At 43.2% G+C, this 14,012-nt stretch overlaps 2 protein-coding genes and 1 non-coding gene across 5 annotated transcripts in view; all 3 read right to left on the bottom strand.

The window, feature by feature from the left end:
- The window catches only part of LOC115106991 (metallophosphoesterase domain-containing protein 1), a 42,441-nt gene extending 34,861 nt beyond the window's left edge, over positions 1-7,580 (bottom strand). Inside the window, exons 1-3 of the mRNA XM_065008196.1 lie at positions 7,333-7,580; positions 3,253-3,715; positions 2,386-2,567 (exon numbers count right to left, since the gene is read on the bottom strand). Coding sequence (XP_064864268.1) covers positions 2,386-2,567; positions 3,253-3,401 — 331 coding nt within the window. The 5' untranslated portion in view covers positions 3,402-3,715; positions 7,333-7,580. The remainder of the gene's footprint in view (positions 1-2,385; positions 2,568-3,252; positions 3,716-7,332) is intronic.
- A 420-nt stretch (positions 7,581-8,000) lies between these two features.
- Positions 8,001-14,012, bottom strand: part of LOC115106111 (signal peptide, CUB and EGF-like domain-containing protein 1) — a 168,709-nt gene continuing 162,697 nt past the window's right edge. For all 3 annotated transcript variants that reach the window (XM_065008192.1, XM_065008193.1, XM_065008194.1), the window contains 6 exons: positions 13,450-13,617; positions 13,199-13,360; positions 12,347-12,544; positions 11,991-12,143; positions 11,729-11,808; positions 8,001-11,587 (listed from right to left, as the gene is read on the bottom strand). In XM_065008192.1, coding sequence (XP_064864264.1) covers positions 11,435-11,587; positions 11,729-11,808; positions 11,991-12,143; positions 12,347-12,544; positions 13,199-13,360; positions 13,450-13,617 — 914 coding nt within the window. In that variant the 3' untranslated portion in view covers positions 8,001-11,434. The remainder of the gene's footprint in view (positions 11,588-11,728; positions 11,809-11,990; positions 12,144-12,346; positions 12,545-13,198; positions 13,361-13,449; positions 13,618-14,012) is intronic.
- trnak-cuu (transfer RNA lysine (anticodon CUU)) lies at positions 13,781-13,853 on the bottom strand. Its single transcript has one exon. It is a non-coding gene; the product is annotated as a tRNA-Lys (tRNA).

The raw sequence follows: 14,012 nt of genomic DNA, 5'->3' as shown, positions 1-14,012 counted from the left end.
CAGAGAGACACACAGAGAGACACACACAGAGAGACACGGAGAGAGACACAGAGACACAGAGAGAGAGACAGAGAGAGACAAGAGAGAGAGACAGAGAGAGACACAGAGGGAGACAGAGATATGGGAAGATGTGCAAATACAGAGTAAAAGACCAAGGTAGAGATAAAAACAAGGGAAATAAGAGTTAAAGAGCAAAAGAGAAGGAAAGAAAGGAATGGACAGGGGAATAAAGAGAAGTGAGAGAGAAAAGAGGAGAATAGAGCAGAAAGTTAAGAATGAAAGCAGCTCCACTCTTGACCCTTGTTGGACCCAGAAGCACAATGAGATCCATATTTAACCAGCGATGGAGAGCAGGCGGCAGCACAGAGAACATCTACTACTGGATACAGGCCCCGCTCCGCGACCCTCCACCATCACGCGATGAATGAAGACACCACTGGAATCTAAAGCAGAACCTTCTTTCTCATATCCACACGCAGGGACATTATGCACACACGCACTGCAATGTCACCCATGACTTAATGCATAGTACAGGTTCATCATATGGTTTGCGTCTTCTGTGTAATTTTTCTAACCTGTATTGATTCATACTGGGCTGTGAAGTCTTAGCAGCATCAGTGTGTGTGTGTGAGTACACTGTGTTATAAGCATTGAAAGCTGATCAAAGAGAGCGTTATTGGAAAGAATTGGACTGAAGTGGTGCTGTATATCCTCTCTGTGTCTACCTCTCGCCTTCTACCTATTCTCTCTCCCCTTTCTCTCCTCTCGGAATCTCTTCATCCCATCTCCTTTTCCAGTTAATCTGACACCATGCCTAACAAATCATGATTACATGCCCTTCCACCAAACCAGGTCTTTCTTAGAATCCACAAAAGTCATTTTCACTAAAACAACAAGACCGCTGTCTTCTGGGTCTCAAGGGACCAAAGCTGAGGATAACCAGCTAAAGATAGACCTTCCATGGGATGAAGTTCAACTCTACCTCCCCATCTTCCCCGCTGTCTTCTACAGTCCCCCCCCCCTCCCCCCTTCTTCTCCTCTCCTGCAGTGTGCACCAGCTCTGACAAAGCCTTGAGCCCCTGCCAGAAGAACCGGGAGGAGCCTTCCTGCTAAAAATACTGAGAGAAGGGAGGGAGCTGCCACGATGCCAAGAGGAGAGAGAGAAAAAAGAGACCCATATCTTCATAAAGGGAGGGAGAGATAGAGGAAGGGATAGAAGAAAAAAAAACAGACAAAAGAAAAGACAGAAGTAAAGAAAGAAAGAAAGAGAAGACAGACTTTCCGACAAAGGAAGAGAGGAAAGAGAGGACGGTTGGAATGAGTGTGTTCACCTGGCAATATGACAGTGTTTCCCTACAGTGTGTTTTTGTACCGAGGTTCATCAGGTAGAATGAAAGCCTAATGCTGAGGCCAATGCTGAGCTCTCACTGGAGCCAGACTGCAGACACAAAGCAGCATGAGCTATACATTCATCCAGAGAGAGCGAGAGAGAGCGAGCGAGAGCGAGACAGATAGAGAAAAAGAGATAGAGAATGGAACAGGAGAAGAATAAAGATTATAAATATTTATACGAACGAGCGGGAGAGAAAGGCAGCTACAGGAAAAGGAGAAAGAGAGAAACTTCATAAGGCACACCGGGCGCGTTTGGCGGGTTTTATCTTCCTAGCAGTCTCTCCCGCCAGTCGAGGCGTGGGGCGAGCAGGTTTTCAGCTCGTGCTCCCCGTCGACTAGCCTTGGGGGGGCTGAGCTGCCATCCCGTCTCCCCCTTCTTCCCCCCTCGAGCTTCATCCTTATCCCTCTGCTCTCCACCCCCTCTCCTCCCATGGCAAAGAGACAGGCGCTGGAAATAGGAATCACTGCAGCACGCTGGCTGGGGCGGCACACGGCTAAGAGTTGCAATGTTCTGGTTCTTACAAGATCTCTTAGAGTTAACGTTGGGTTCATGTTTTATGAAGACAGTAACAGTAACGTGTGCCAACTATAATGTCACTGCTCTAAGTATTGAACATGAACAGAGTGGGCAGTTTCTTCTCTGTTTCATCTTTTTATCTCTTTTCATCAGGTATCCCTCCATCCATGACATATTTTCTTTGACGTTGAGTGAAAAACACATTTTCTAATTTAATTTGTGCGTAATACATAGACATATTTTCACTGGTGGCACTGGATTTTGAGTAAGCTAAAAACACTTCAACTCTTGAGAACTGGCTCTTCTCAATGTCCATTTCTCATTTCACTTCAACAGCAATAAACAAGGAAGAAAAATAATTCAAATAAGATCTATCACATTTGAAAATAAATTGTGCACCATTTAAAAAAACAAAAATCTGTAGTACTAAACTTTGACGTGGTGTGATGTTGCTTAATGTGATTGGTCAGTCTTACCTAGCCAATCGTTGAACTTCTTGACCTCAGAGGGCAGGCCCAGCTCTGTGAAGTCTCCAGCATGGATGAACACGTCACCGTAAGGCATCTGAATGGCGTCCGTACGGGAGTGGGTGTCTGAGATACACACAAAACGTGTGTAACCTGGCGGCTTGGGAGTGTCATGGGGCAGGGGGTCCACCCTAAAGTAGAGAGAGAAAACGAATGAGAGTGAGAGAGAGAGAAAAGCGTGAGAAAGACCATGGGAAAGATAAACAATGGGAAGTCTCAAAATGAAGAAGCAGAGTTGCGGTGTTAATGTAGGCTGGATCCGTATCCATCACCATCCCTTATAGAAAGTTTAAAAAAGAGAGAGAGAGAAAAAGAGAGAAATTAAAAGAGGGAAAAAAACTGTGAGAGGTCAGCCACAACAAAGGCGAAGGAATGGTAGAAAAAAGAAAGAAAAGCACAGATAGAGAGAGGAGTCCTGTGGGAGTTTCCGTGAGTGTGCAGCAGCCCCAGAGAGTCTCCAGAGGGAGAAGGGAGCTGGTGAATAACAGTGGCCCAATTTAGTGAGCTCTCCTCCAGGTACACAGCAAGCCCTCAACACTCCAACATCACACAGAGACCGAAAGAAGGACAGAGAGACAGAGAGAAATGGAATGAGAGAGCAAATAACAGCATGCAGAGAGGATGGGTCTCAAAGAAAAAGAAAGAGGGAGAAAGGGGAGAGACAGGAATAGAGGAGGGCTTGGGAACGGAGATAGACAGAGACCAGGTGTCTGAACATATGTAGTGTGTATCTGTATGCCAGTTTATGTGTATGTACATGTATATCTGCAGGGGTGTGCGTCTGCCTGCCTGCATGCGTGTATGTGTTCTACTTACATGTGTACGTGTGGGGGCTGGAAGCGTCCCTGGTTGATGTTGTAGAAGGTGAAGGCCTGGGTGGGGTTGGTGCTGTATTCATCCACCTCCACGGCTGCCCTGCCTGCTGCCCGCTGGGCCTGGGACTGCTGCTGCCGCCGCGCAGCCATGATCTCTGACAGGTGAAGGCCATGCTTCTGGAGCCTGGGCCTGGGCCGCTACTGGGCTGGGGAAGAGGTGGGTTGGGCTGGGGCTGACCCACTCTGGGCTGGCCTGGGGTAGACGTGGTCTGGCCTGGGCTGGAGGTGGCCTGGTCCTGGCACACACAGTAGTTAGGACTGGGAGTGAGGCCTGCTGGAGTGGTCAGGGTTGCAGGTTGGCTCACCAGAGAGAGGCCCTCTGTCACAGCTTGGCCCACCTCGGAGAAACTCTGCTGGGTTGCTGAGCGAGCATGTCCCCCCTCCACCTCAGTGTCCCCCTACTCCTACACACACAGAGAACAGAACCACTGAGTGGGAATACAACGCCAATCTGGATTGCACAGTTAAGACTGTAAATAAAACACTATCCACCAAAGCAACATAACCCAACCCCTAAGAGCATCTACGGCTTTTACACAGTCAAGCAGATATCACATTTACTACTGCCTTTAAATTACAGCTCCGCTTCTGGGATTCTAGTCGGATTTCATACGGATCCTGTAAGATGGTGAGATGGTGAGGGAGGGATGTAAGGAGGAAGGAGGGTGATCATTTGGGGATGAGTGGGGGAGCTGGATTTATCCTGGATTATGCTGCTATGTCAGTGTGCCACCTCATTCATGTGAAAACGGCCACACACCATTTCATAATTACACACACTTAACACCATGACTCACACAGGCATACTCTTGTGTGTGTCCATGCATGTATATATATGTGTGTGTGTGTGTGTGTGTGTGTGTGTGTGTGTGTGTGTGTGTGTGTGTGTGTGTGTGTGTGTGGCAGTGCCAGAAGTCCTCACACTGAGTGAATGAGAGCAGAAGGGTGCATTGGCAGATGCTGAGAGCATGGTACACAGTGAAAATAGAAGAGGATTACACTGGCACTAGGAACAAAGGGAACGGGCCGTATTAACATGAACAGGACCTTGACTACAGGAAGAATGATGAAGAAAGATGTAGCAGAGAACATGGTGAAGAGGGACGGTTTGATAAATGAATAGGCGTGAGGTGGAATTGATTGATGCACTCTCTTCTTTGGCACAGATGACAGATACTCAGATTTAACGACTGTGAGAAGCAGTCCCATAAAATTGTGCGACAATGTTCCTTCGTTTCACTCGTAGGCTATTCCACGCCCTGGTACGGACACACACCATTAGTCATGTATGTTGGTTAGATTCTTTATGCTGTGTAAAAATGGACTGTGTATGTGTATCTATATATATGTGTGTGTAGGCTACAAGTCCTGTTGACAGGTTATGACTGATGCCTACAAGGCTATAGCATACAGCACTGAGTGTGCACGTCTGGCTCAATTTGAATTTGACAAGGCATTGGCAGCATTCACACCTGTCCCATGCTAGCATAGTGATAGAGGGACACAGCCATTACATGAGAACCACTCTGTCAAATGAATAGAACAAACATTACAAAATCTAAATTTGACAAAGTAATTCACATCTGATTAATAAGACAATCAAGAGCCACTTCCAAGCAATCTCGCATAAACAAGCAGTTGATTTGTCTCTCTAATTGAGACATTTAATATGAAGGTTTGGTTTCTTGTTTTCACAATAATTGTCATTATATTTGAATTTTGTCTAGTTATCTGACTAAATGTTACTAAACTAAATTGCAAACAAATCAATCAAATCAGATATAATGTCAAGCCTTTATTCTTGGGTGTTAGCCTACTTCAGAAGGCTATTTTGTGTAGAGCATAGTCAACAAAACACAAAGGCATGGAGATTAAATAGTTGTCTTTGTCTTTCTTAATGTTAATAATATTGTAAATTGTTCAAATGAAAACTATATATGTAAGACATTGCTTTTTTGGTATTAGTTGTATTTAGGACCCCAAATAAACTCTCACCAACCACTTGAAATTTGATCGTGACATTGACCAGATAGATATAGACTATGCAGCTGAGTGAATGAGAGCAGAAGGGTGCATTGGTACTAAGACTCGGTTTCGTTGTCATCGGGGATTTGGGCATGGTGGTTCTGCTATTTGGATCTAGCATCAAACACAGAGAAATGTTTTACATTGCCTTCAGAAATGATTCATATACCCTTGACTTATTCCACATTTTGTTGTGTTACTGCCTTAATTCAAATACCCCATAATCACAAAGTGAAAACATGTTTTTACAAATGTTTCCAAATTTATTGAAGAGGAAATACAGAAATATCACATTTACATAAGTATTCACAACCCTGAGTGAATACTTTGTAGAAGCCCCTTTGGCAGTGATTATTTTGTAAATTTTTATTTAAACTTTATTTAACTAAACAAGTCAGTTCAGAACAAATTCTTATTTACAATGACGGCCTACCAAAATCCAAAAGGCCTCCTTCGGGGGTGTGGGCCTGGGATTAATATATAAATACAATATAAATATAGGACAGAACACATATCACAACAAGCGAGACAACACAACACTCACAGATTACAGCTGTGAGTCTTTCTGGGCTTTCCACACCTGGATTCTGCTACATTTGCCCATTATTCTTTTCAAAATGGTTGTTGATCATTGCTAGACAACCATTTTCAGGTCTTGCCATAGATTTTCAAGTAGATTTAAGTCAAAACTGTAACTCGGCCACTCAGGAACATTCACTGTAATCTTGGTAAGCTCTATTACGTTTATTTTTTTTATCCTGAAAAACTCCTGTCCTAAACAATTACAATCATACCCATAACATGATGCAGCCACCACTATGCTTGAAAATATGAAGAGTGGTACTCAGTAATGTGTTGTATTGGATTTGCCCCAAACATAACACTTTGTATTCCGGACAAAAAGTGAATTACTTTGCCACATTTTTTCAGTATTGCCTTGTTCCAAACACGATGCATGTTTTGGAATATGTTTATTCTGTACAGGCTTCTGTCTTTTCGCACTGTCAATTAGGTTAGTATTGTGGAGTAACTACAATGTTGTTGCGCCATCCTCAGTTCTCTCCTATCACAGCCATTCAACTCTGTAACTGTTTTAAAGTCCCCATTGGCCTCATGGGTAGAAATCCCTGAGCAGTTTCCTTCCTCTCCGGCAACTGAGTTTGTTAGGAAGGATGTCCATATATTTGTAGTGACTGGGTGTATTGATACACCATCCAAAGAGTAATTAATAACTTCACCATTCTCAAAAAGTATATTCAATGCCTTTTTTTTACCCATCTACAAATAGTTGCCCATCTTTGAGAGGCATTGGAAAACATCCCTGGTCTTCGTGGTTGAATCAGTGTTTGAAATTCACTGCTTGACTGAGGGACCTTACAGATAGTTGTATGTGTGGGACACAGAGATGAGGTAGTCATTCAACAATAATGTTAAACACTATTACTGCACACAGAGTGAGTCCATGCAACTTATTATGTGACTTGTTAAGGAAATTTACTCCTGCATTTATTTAGGCTTGCCATAAGAAAGGAGTTGAATACTTATTGACTCAAGACATTTCAGATTTTCATTTTTTATTAATTTGTAAAAATGTTGAAAAACATAATTCCACGTTGACATTATGGGGTATTGTGTGTAGACCAGTGCTCCCCCCCCAAAATATATATTTAATCCATTTTAAACTCAGGCTGTAACAACATGTGTAAAAAGTCAAGGGGTGTGAATACTTTCTGAATTCACTGTACATCATGAAAACATTCTGGTGGACAACCTAACACAGAGAAGAGAGTGATCCACATCTTGGACTAGATATACTAGACATTAGGCTACGTGTAAAAAAGTAAAACACATTTCCGACAGAAAAAAATACACATTAGAATAGAATTGAAATCCAAAATCTGTTTCGGATTGTCATCCTACTAATCCTGTAGCCTGCGACACAAAACATTGGCAACACCAATTTGCACGCAAGCAGACACCGCCGCACCAAACCTACCTGGGTTCGCCCGGTCTCCCGGTCGGATGAGCTGAGCCTGTCCGGTTAGGGATGAACCAGTGAAGTCCCGTGGGTCTGATAGAGGAGCGGACGGCGGAGGGGGGAGCAGCTAGCGAGCTGCGCCGGTCGGTTTGAAAGTGCAGCGCGTGGTGATCAGGTTTGCGCTTTGGCTCTCGCAGAAACACTTCATCTCCCGCCTCTTGTGCTGAATGTGCTCGAGCTCTGTGTCTTCCCGCCTCTCCCTGATATGTTCTGGAGCCTTCTGTTGGATGAACAGCTCAATGTGCGAAGGGGAGGTCTGAGCACAAATCAATTCATGTCTGACAGACAGTTTGAGCTGTACAATATCAGAGATTCGTTTCTGTTTTTTCTATCATTTCATCTACCACAGATGCAGAATTAAACTGCATTTCTTTAAGACCAATGTAGAACCATCGATGTGGTGATAAATGACATGCATTTTACTTTATATTTTCACATCTGGCCTAGTTTCATCCTTACCATAGCCCTGTGTTTCTCAAACCTCTTCTGGATTAGTTTACCCCAAGCCAGTTCCACTGACTTTTATGTATTGTAGTACAAGTACACTTGAGTCAAGTTGGTCAACTAATCATTAGGCTATTTGAATCGGGTGTGCTAGTTCTGGAAAAATGCAAGATGACATGATGGATGTCTGCAACCCAACTGACCTTGGCTTCAGGGGAACGTTTAATTATTTTCAACAGAATACAGTTGCAAAAAAATACCATGAAAACACATTCTTATTCATAGCCGATGTCTTTATAATTTGTGTAAATGCGCCACTGCCTAAACATTTGTTGTCTTTGGAGACTTGGGCCTATTACTAAACTCAACTACTCTTGAAAACATAATTTAAAATAAGAAGCTAAAGTCACTGAAAAAACAATCTAGATGTCCTCAATCTAAACTCTGACTTAATTAATTAATACACAATGAACTTTAAAAATGGATGCCGGTGCCGAAAGAGAAATATTGTAAGAAAATAGGAGAGGCATGAAGATAAGGCCTTATCTACACATTTGCCACTCTCTCATTTGCCTGGAGATTCTCAGCGTTGATAACGTCCTGTAAAGTTCAAAAGAAATCACCAGATTTGGCTGTCAGACTCATTTAATGCTGCAGCTACTGTAAGAAACAACAATGCTAACTTGGCTGTGATGTGAATTCAGCCAGCTACATTTTCAGGAAACATATTTCAGTGTGTGTAAGGTGCCCTGCAGTCACCCATGGAGACAGAATATGCTAGATAATATGGAAAAGTGCAAAGTAAAGTGTAGCAAGGGAAGATCACAGAGCATGGTGGAGTTGTTTCTCTGCTACTGTTTATTTGAATTGGTTCTTTACTGGATTTTCATGGACCAAACAATGGCAAAACACTGTGATACATTTTCTCTCTTTGGGTACAACCGACTAACACAAACGTTAAAATTATCCCTCTATAAAATGGACTAAAGTACCTACATACAATATCTCTCTTTCTCCACCTCGATCTCACAAGCTACTCACACACTGACGCACGCTGTCTCACTCTCTCACACACATACACAGAACATGCACTCTTTCTATATCACACTGTCTCACACTGTCTCACACACACACACACACAATAGAATACATTCTCAGGAAAAGTCAATCATAAAAAATGTTGCATTTCATACCGATTTTCATCATCATCATCATCATCAAACACACTAAACGCCCAAAACATCCCTCAACAGAAAGTGGGTGCACTGTACCAACATTAGCTACACCTCTGCAGGCGACAACCATTTTGAGTGGACTGAGTGGACAAACACCTTGGTTGTATCTGAAAACATTAGCTGTCAAATCCATGCTTCCTCCGCCCTTGTTAGCTCAATTCCACTCAAAGTTCATTGGAGGAGAGTTTGCAAGGTCCCTCCCCCGGACCACCTCCTCCAATGAGCTTTGATTTGACGACTAGTAAAATTTTCTGACACAACTCTACACACAACAGTGGGGGTTACGATTAGACTGGAATGAACAGGTCCTGGATCAGTGCTAGGGCACAAAGCAGACTTTATGAATGAATGACTATTTCTGATCCCATATCAGTGGCCTTCAGTATATGGCCTATAGGTTAGAAGATACAAGCCATATAATTATGCTTATCATCCTTGTGTCCAGCACAAATAATTTAAGTTGTTTATAACCGTGTAGTAGCGGTGTATTAGAAGTTTAATAGGTCTGTAATAGATGTGCTGTATAGGCAATTATAAACTGGGTGGTTCGAGCCCTGAATGGTGATTGGCTGACAGCCGTGGTTTATCAGACCATATGCCATGGGTATGACAGATTTTTTTGTTGTTGTACTGCTGTAATTACGTTGGTAACCAGTTTATAATAGCAATAAGGCACCTCAGGGGTTTGTGGTATATTGCCAATATACCACAGCTCAGGGCCTTATTGCTTAAACGGACTCTGCTGGGAGAGTGTTACAAGGGGGAGAACAATGAAAGTGTATTTTGTCAGAACATTTGACTAGTTGAGGTCAGTTGGGGCTCTTTCTGGGTTATGGTTACAGTTGCAAGTGCTATGTACATACAGATACTCTCATAGACATCACAATACTTTCAAACAGACCTCTGTCTCTCTGCTACTACATTCACCTCCAAATCAACAGTCTCGTCATCATACAATACATATTTTCTCCACTTGCATTGTGCAGAAATATAAACAAACTAACATATTTGTTACAGATATTAAATCAACAGTCTAGGTTGATGACTTACATAAACTGGGAGAAGTCCAAATAGGACGGATTGAGAGTGGACACTCGTAAAAAGCAGGTGGTTTTGAGTGTGCACTTAGTGCCATCATATAAGAAGCTTTACACAAAACACCCCTTTTCTCTGGCAGCTAGTCAGGAGGGTCTTAAAGGGATGAGGCAGATTTAGGAGATGGGAGCACACCCACAACTAAAATAGTAGTGGGTCGTTAAGGACATTTCCCTTTAAATTATTACTTACTGGCAATACTGCTTTTCAGGCCAAATGGGTGGATTTGATGGTGTCTGTCTAAACAATTGAACGCTGGGTTTTTTTGTGGTGAGAACAAAACGGGACATATTTTTGTCACTCTCTTTGCTACAACCAAGGTAATACATTTCTATACAACACAAAACATAAGGAAAAATGTAACTTAAGATTTTTTTTTCTACAGTTCACAATATAAAATTCAAGTGCAATTAAAGTTCCAAATATTAGTTACATCACATACATTACTCTCTATAGCAACGACTGTTACTTGCAGGTAGTTTTTTCATCTTGTTATATATCTTTAAAGAAAAGTGACTTTTTGGAAAATCAAACTTATTCGTTCACTGTACTCAGTTTGAGGTGGAATGGTCTGGGATGCCGAAATCAGAAATGTCTTCATTTCCCATGTGAAAATGTTGATGCAGAATATGATATAAGTGCACCAATCATTTTTTTGTGCACGCCAGGGGCCTTTTAAAAGAACAAAATAAAGATACATCTATGTACCTGCGTGTGACATCACTCTCGCACACCATCTGCGTGCACATCTACGTGCACATACGTATGTTCACACAAACACAAATATACATACGTACATAGATACACATACATTTTACTTGTAGCCAACATGTCTGTACGTACATATATATCAAACATCCATGTTGTGGGCTTCTGCAAGTTCTAACACATATAAATATAACCAAAACAACAACAACAACACAAAAACAAACCAAAACAGAAGTACAGGGGAAAAGCTGGAAAGTTAAAACAAGGACTGCAGGGGGAAAAAAAGACAAAAGAGGGAGAGATGGTTCTCTGTTCCTGTGCAGAGAATGCTGGGATTGCGATTCAGGAGGAACTCTGGGTAGGGTTGGGGGTGCAAGAGAAGTGTTTCAGAGTAGAGGGTGTAGAAGAGAGGGATAGATTGGCGGGGGGCGGTGTAGGAGAGATGTAGGGGTATAGACGTAGGGATTAGAAGACACATGGGGATGTTGACAGGGTAAGGACGTAGGTGAAGGGTCGGGAGGAGTAGATGGTGGAAAGGGGGAGTAGGGTAAGCGTCTGGGTAACAGACGCGTAGCAGCTTATTTGTACGGCCGTAGGAACCGTGTGACTTTGGAGCGCAGCAGTTTGATGAATGAGCGGGGGAACATGTCTTTGGACTCCTGTGCAGTGTACCTGAAGTAGTTCTGGGGGTGAGCCAGAACATCAAACAGGGCTTTGATCAGTTTTTTATCCTGCAGGGAAGAGAGGGGGAGGGAGGGAGAGACAGAGAGCGGGAGTTATCAGTGAAGATAATATACTATACACTGTATAGTATTATTTATTAATTACAATATATAATACACAGTAATGGGACATAATGAAGAGTTGTTTACTTTCAGTATCTCTTGGTGATTCTCTGATGCGTAGAGTCTGCCGTCCCGGACAATGTCCTCTATCAGCTGCTGGTAGTCCTCTTCAAAACAACAGACAGGAAGAAACACAGGGTTACATTACTCAGCTGACACAAAAAGTTTATTAAGATTCCACCATCAAACACACCTTGTCACACTGTACATTATAGTTGACTTAATAAGGCACTGTTGAATGTTAGGGAGTCTGAGCAGCTTAGAAGTGTAGAAGTTACAGCAGACTGACCATCGTAGGTGACATAGGGGACTTGGAAGCCCTTGCCACTGTTGCCCTCATTGGACTTGAACTGGATCCAGAGCTTGCGGGAGCGGGAGGTGAAGGCGATTGGCCGCTCGTACGTCTGACACGTCTCATAGGTGGTGATGGAGGTGGGCAGGGCTAAGGGACGAAGAGGGAGGGGCTACATTTAATTGACAGACAGATGGACCAACCAAGAGTTGAAATAATACTTGATGAATATTAAGATAGCAAGATAGACTAACTACAATAATGTAACAATCTAATTGCCTGGCTAGCTGATGAAATTAAATATCATGCTGTCTGATTGGCTGGCACAGTAATGATTTCCTGGTTGTGCGTACCACTCTTCCTCATGACGAGCACATCTCCACACTCGTCTTCGATGGGGAGGAAGATCTCAGGCACCACGATGAGGATGCGTCTCTTGTGAGGGGGGTTGATGGTCCAGATACAGTCTACATTGGACGGGTAGTCCCCGGGGTAGTTAGGAGACTCAATAAAGCCTGTAAAGTCCCCCAGCTCACCGCCACACACCTGGTCTAAGACAGGGAGAAGAGACTTGGATGAGTCAGGAAGCACTGGAGACTATGGCTTTGAATTGAACTCATTTAGCAGCAAGGAACATGTTTATAGCTTAGAGCAGTGCTTCTTTTTTTTTGTAATAGTAGAATGCACAAGGTGACATGTCTAAATTGGTTAGTGCATCATCAGTTCCTTTTGTCATGTCAGTCATTACATACCTCAGAGAGCTATTTATAACTTGTCAGAAATGTCCAGATCAACTAGCCCATGTCAGCTACTTGTCGTTATATTGAGGTTTTTTAGTCCACAGATATTGTTGTAATTTTTTTGTCACTCAAACATCACATGAATACACATTAGACATGGCAAAATGTATAGGATTGCAAGAAAATTTGCTTCAAAACTGAAACATTTTCTTTGAACCCCATGACATAATGAGTAGAATTGCAGGAAATAAGCTTTAAACATGCAAAATTCTCTTGTGTGAACAGTTTGCCATGAACAGTGATGTGCCTATAGACATGGAGCACGCAGGGGGCGCCAGAATGTTCCCCAATGCTGGGAACTGAAATGTTTTAGCACGTGTCACACCAAGACAACTTGTCATTTGAGTCCTCTAAACATGTGCAACACTAAAATAATTCACTGCACTAATGGGAGACTGGCCTTACTCTTGCAGTGAGAGACGTTTGTGGCTCCGTCAAAGTCGGTGGTGGTGTTGCCAGGGCAGGTGATGCAGTAGTTCTGTCCAAACTCTGACTGGTAGGTACCGGATGGGCAGCGGATACAGCGGTGGTTACTGGAGTTGTAGTGGTGTCCAGGAGCACAGTGGACTACGGAGAGAAACACACACACAAACATGAGAGTAATACACACACACTCTCTCTCTCTCTCTCTCTCTCTCTCTCTCTCTCTGTGTTACCTTTGGCCTCACAGTCCCTGAAGGCGACAGAGCCCTCGTACTTGGTCATGAGGCCCCCTCCACAGGAGAAGCAGAGTACACGTCCAGGCTCCGGCTGGAAGGAGCCCAGGGGACAGGGGTTACAGGGACGGAACCCATCTGACGAATACTGACCAGCCGGACACTGGCCTGGGAGAGGTGGAGAGAGGAAGAGGTTTAACAAGGCTCTATAACGTACATCTCTTCAACTGACCTATAATGTTGGAAGTAGAACTTCAATGTTTAATGAGATGGAGTCAGTTCCAGAGTACCGCTGGTGAGGTTATGAAATCCCTTGTGAATCAAAAGGAACCGCCCAACGTGGGGCTCGAACCCACGACCCTGAGATTAAGAGTCTCATGCTCTACCGACTGAGCTAGCCGGGCTGATCTATCTATGGAGTCCTGGGTCTTTGCTGCTATCTAGAGGACAAAGTGGGAAACAGACCATGGTCTCCAATATAATTGGAAAACTGTTTAATAACCACAGGGTGGTGCCAAACCACAGCGGACATAAGACTGCCACACACACACACACACACACAC

Source organism: Oncorhynchus nerka, linkage group LG23, assembly GCF_034236695.1.
Source record: "Oncorhynchus nerka isolate Pitt River linkage group LG23, Oner_Uvic_2.0, whole genome shotgun sequence".
Classification (NCBI taxonomy): Eukaryota; Metazoa; Chordata; class Actinopteri; order Salmoniformes; family Salmonidae; genus Oncorhynchus; species Oncorhynchus nerka.
The sequence above is the reverse complement of the archived record's forward strand: the minus strand, read 5'-3'. Positions and strand labels throughout refer to the sequence as shown.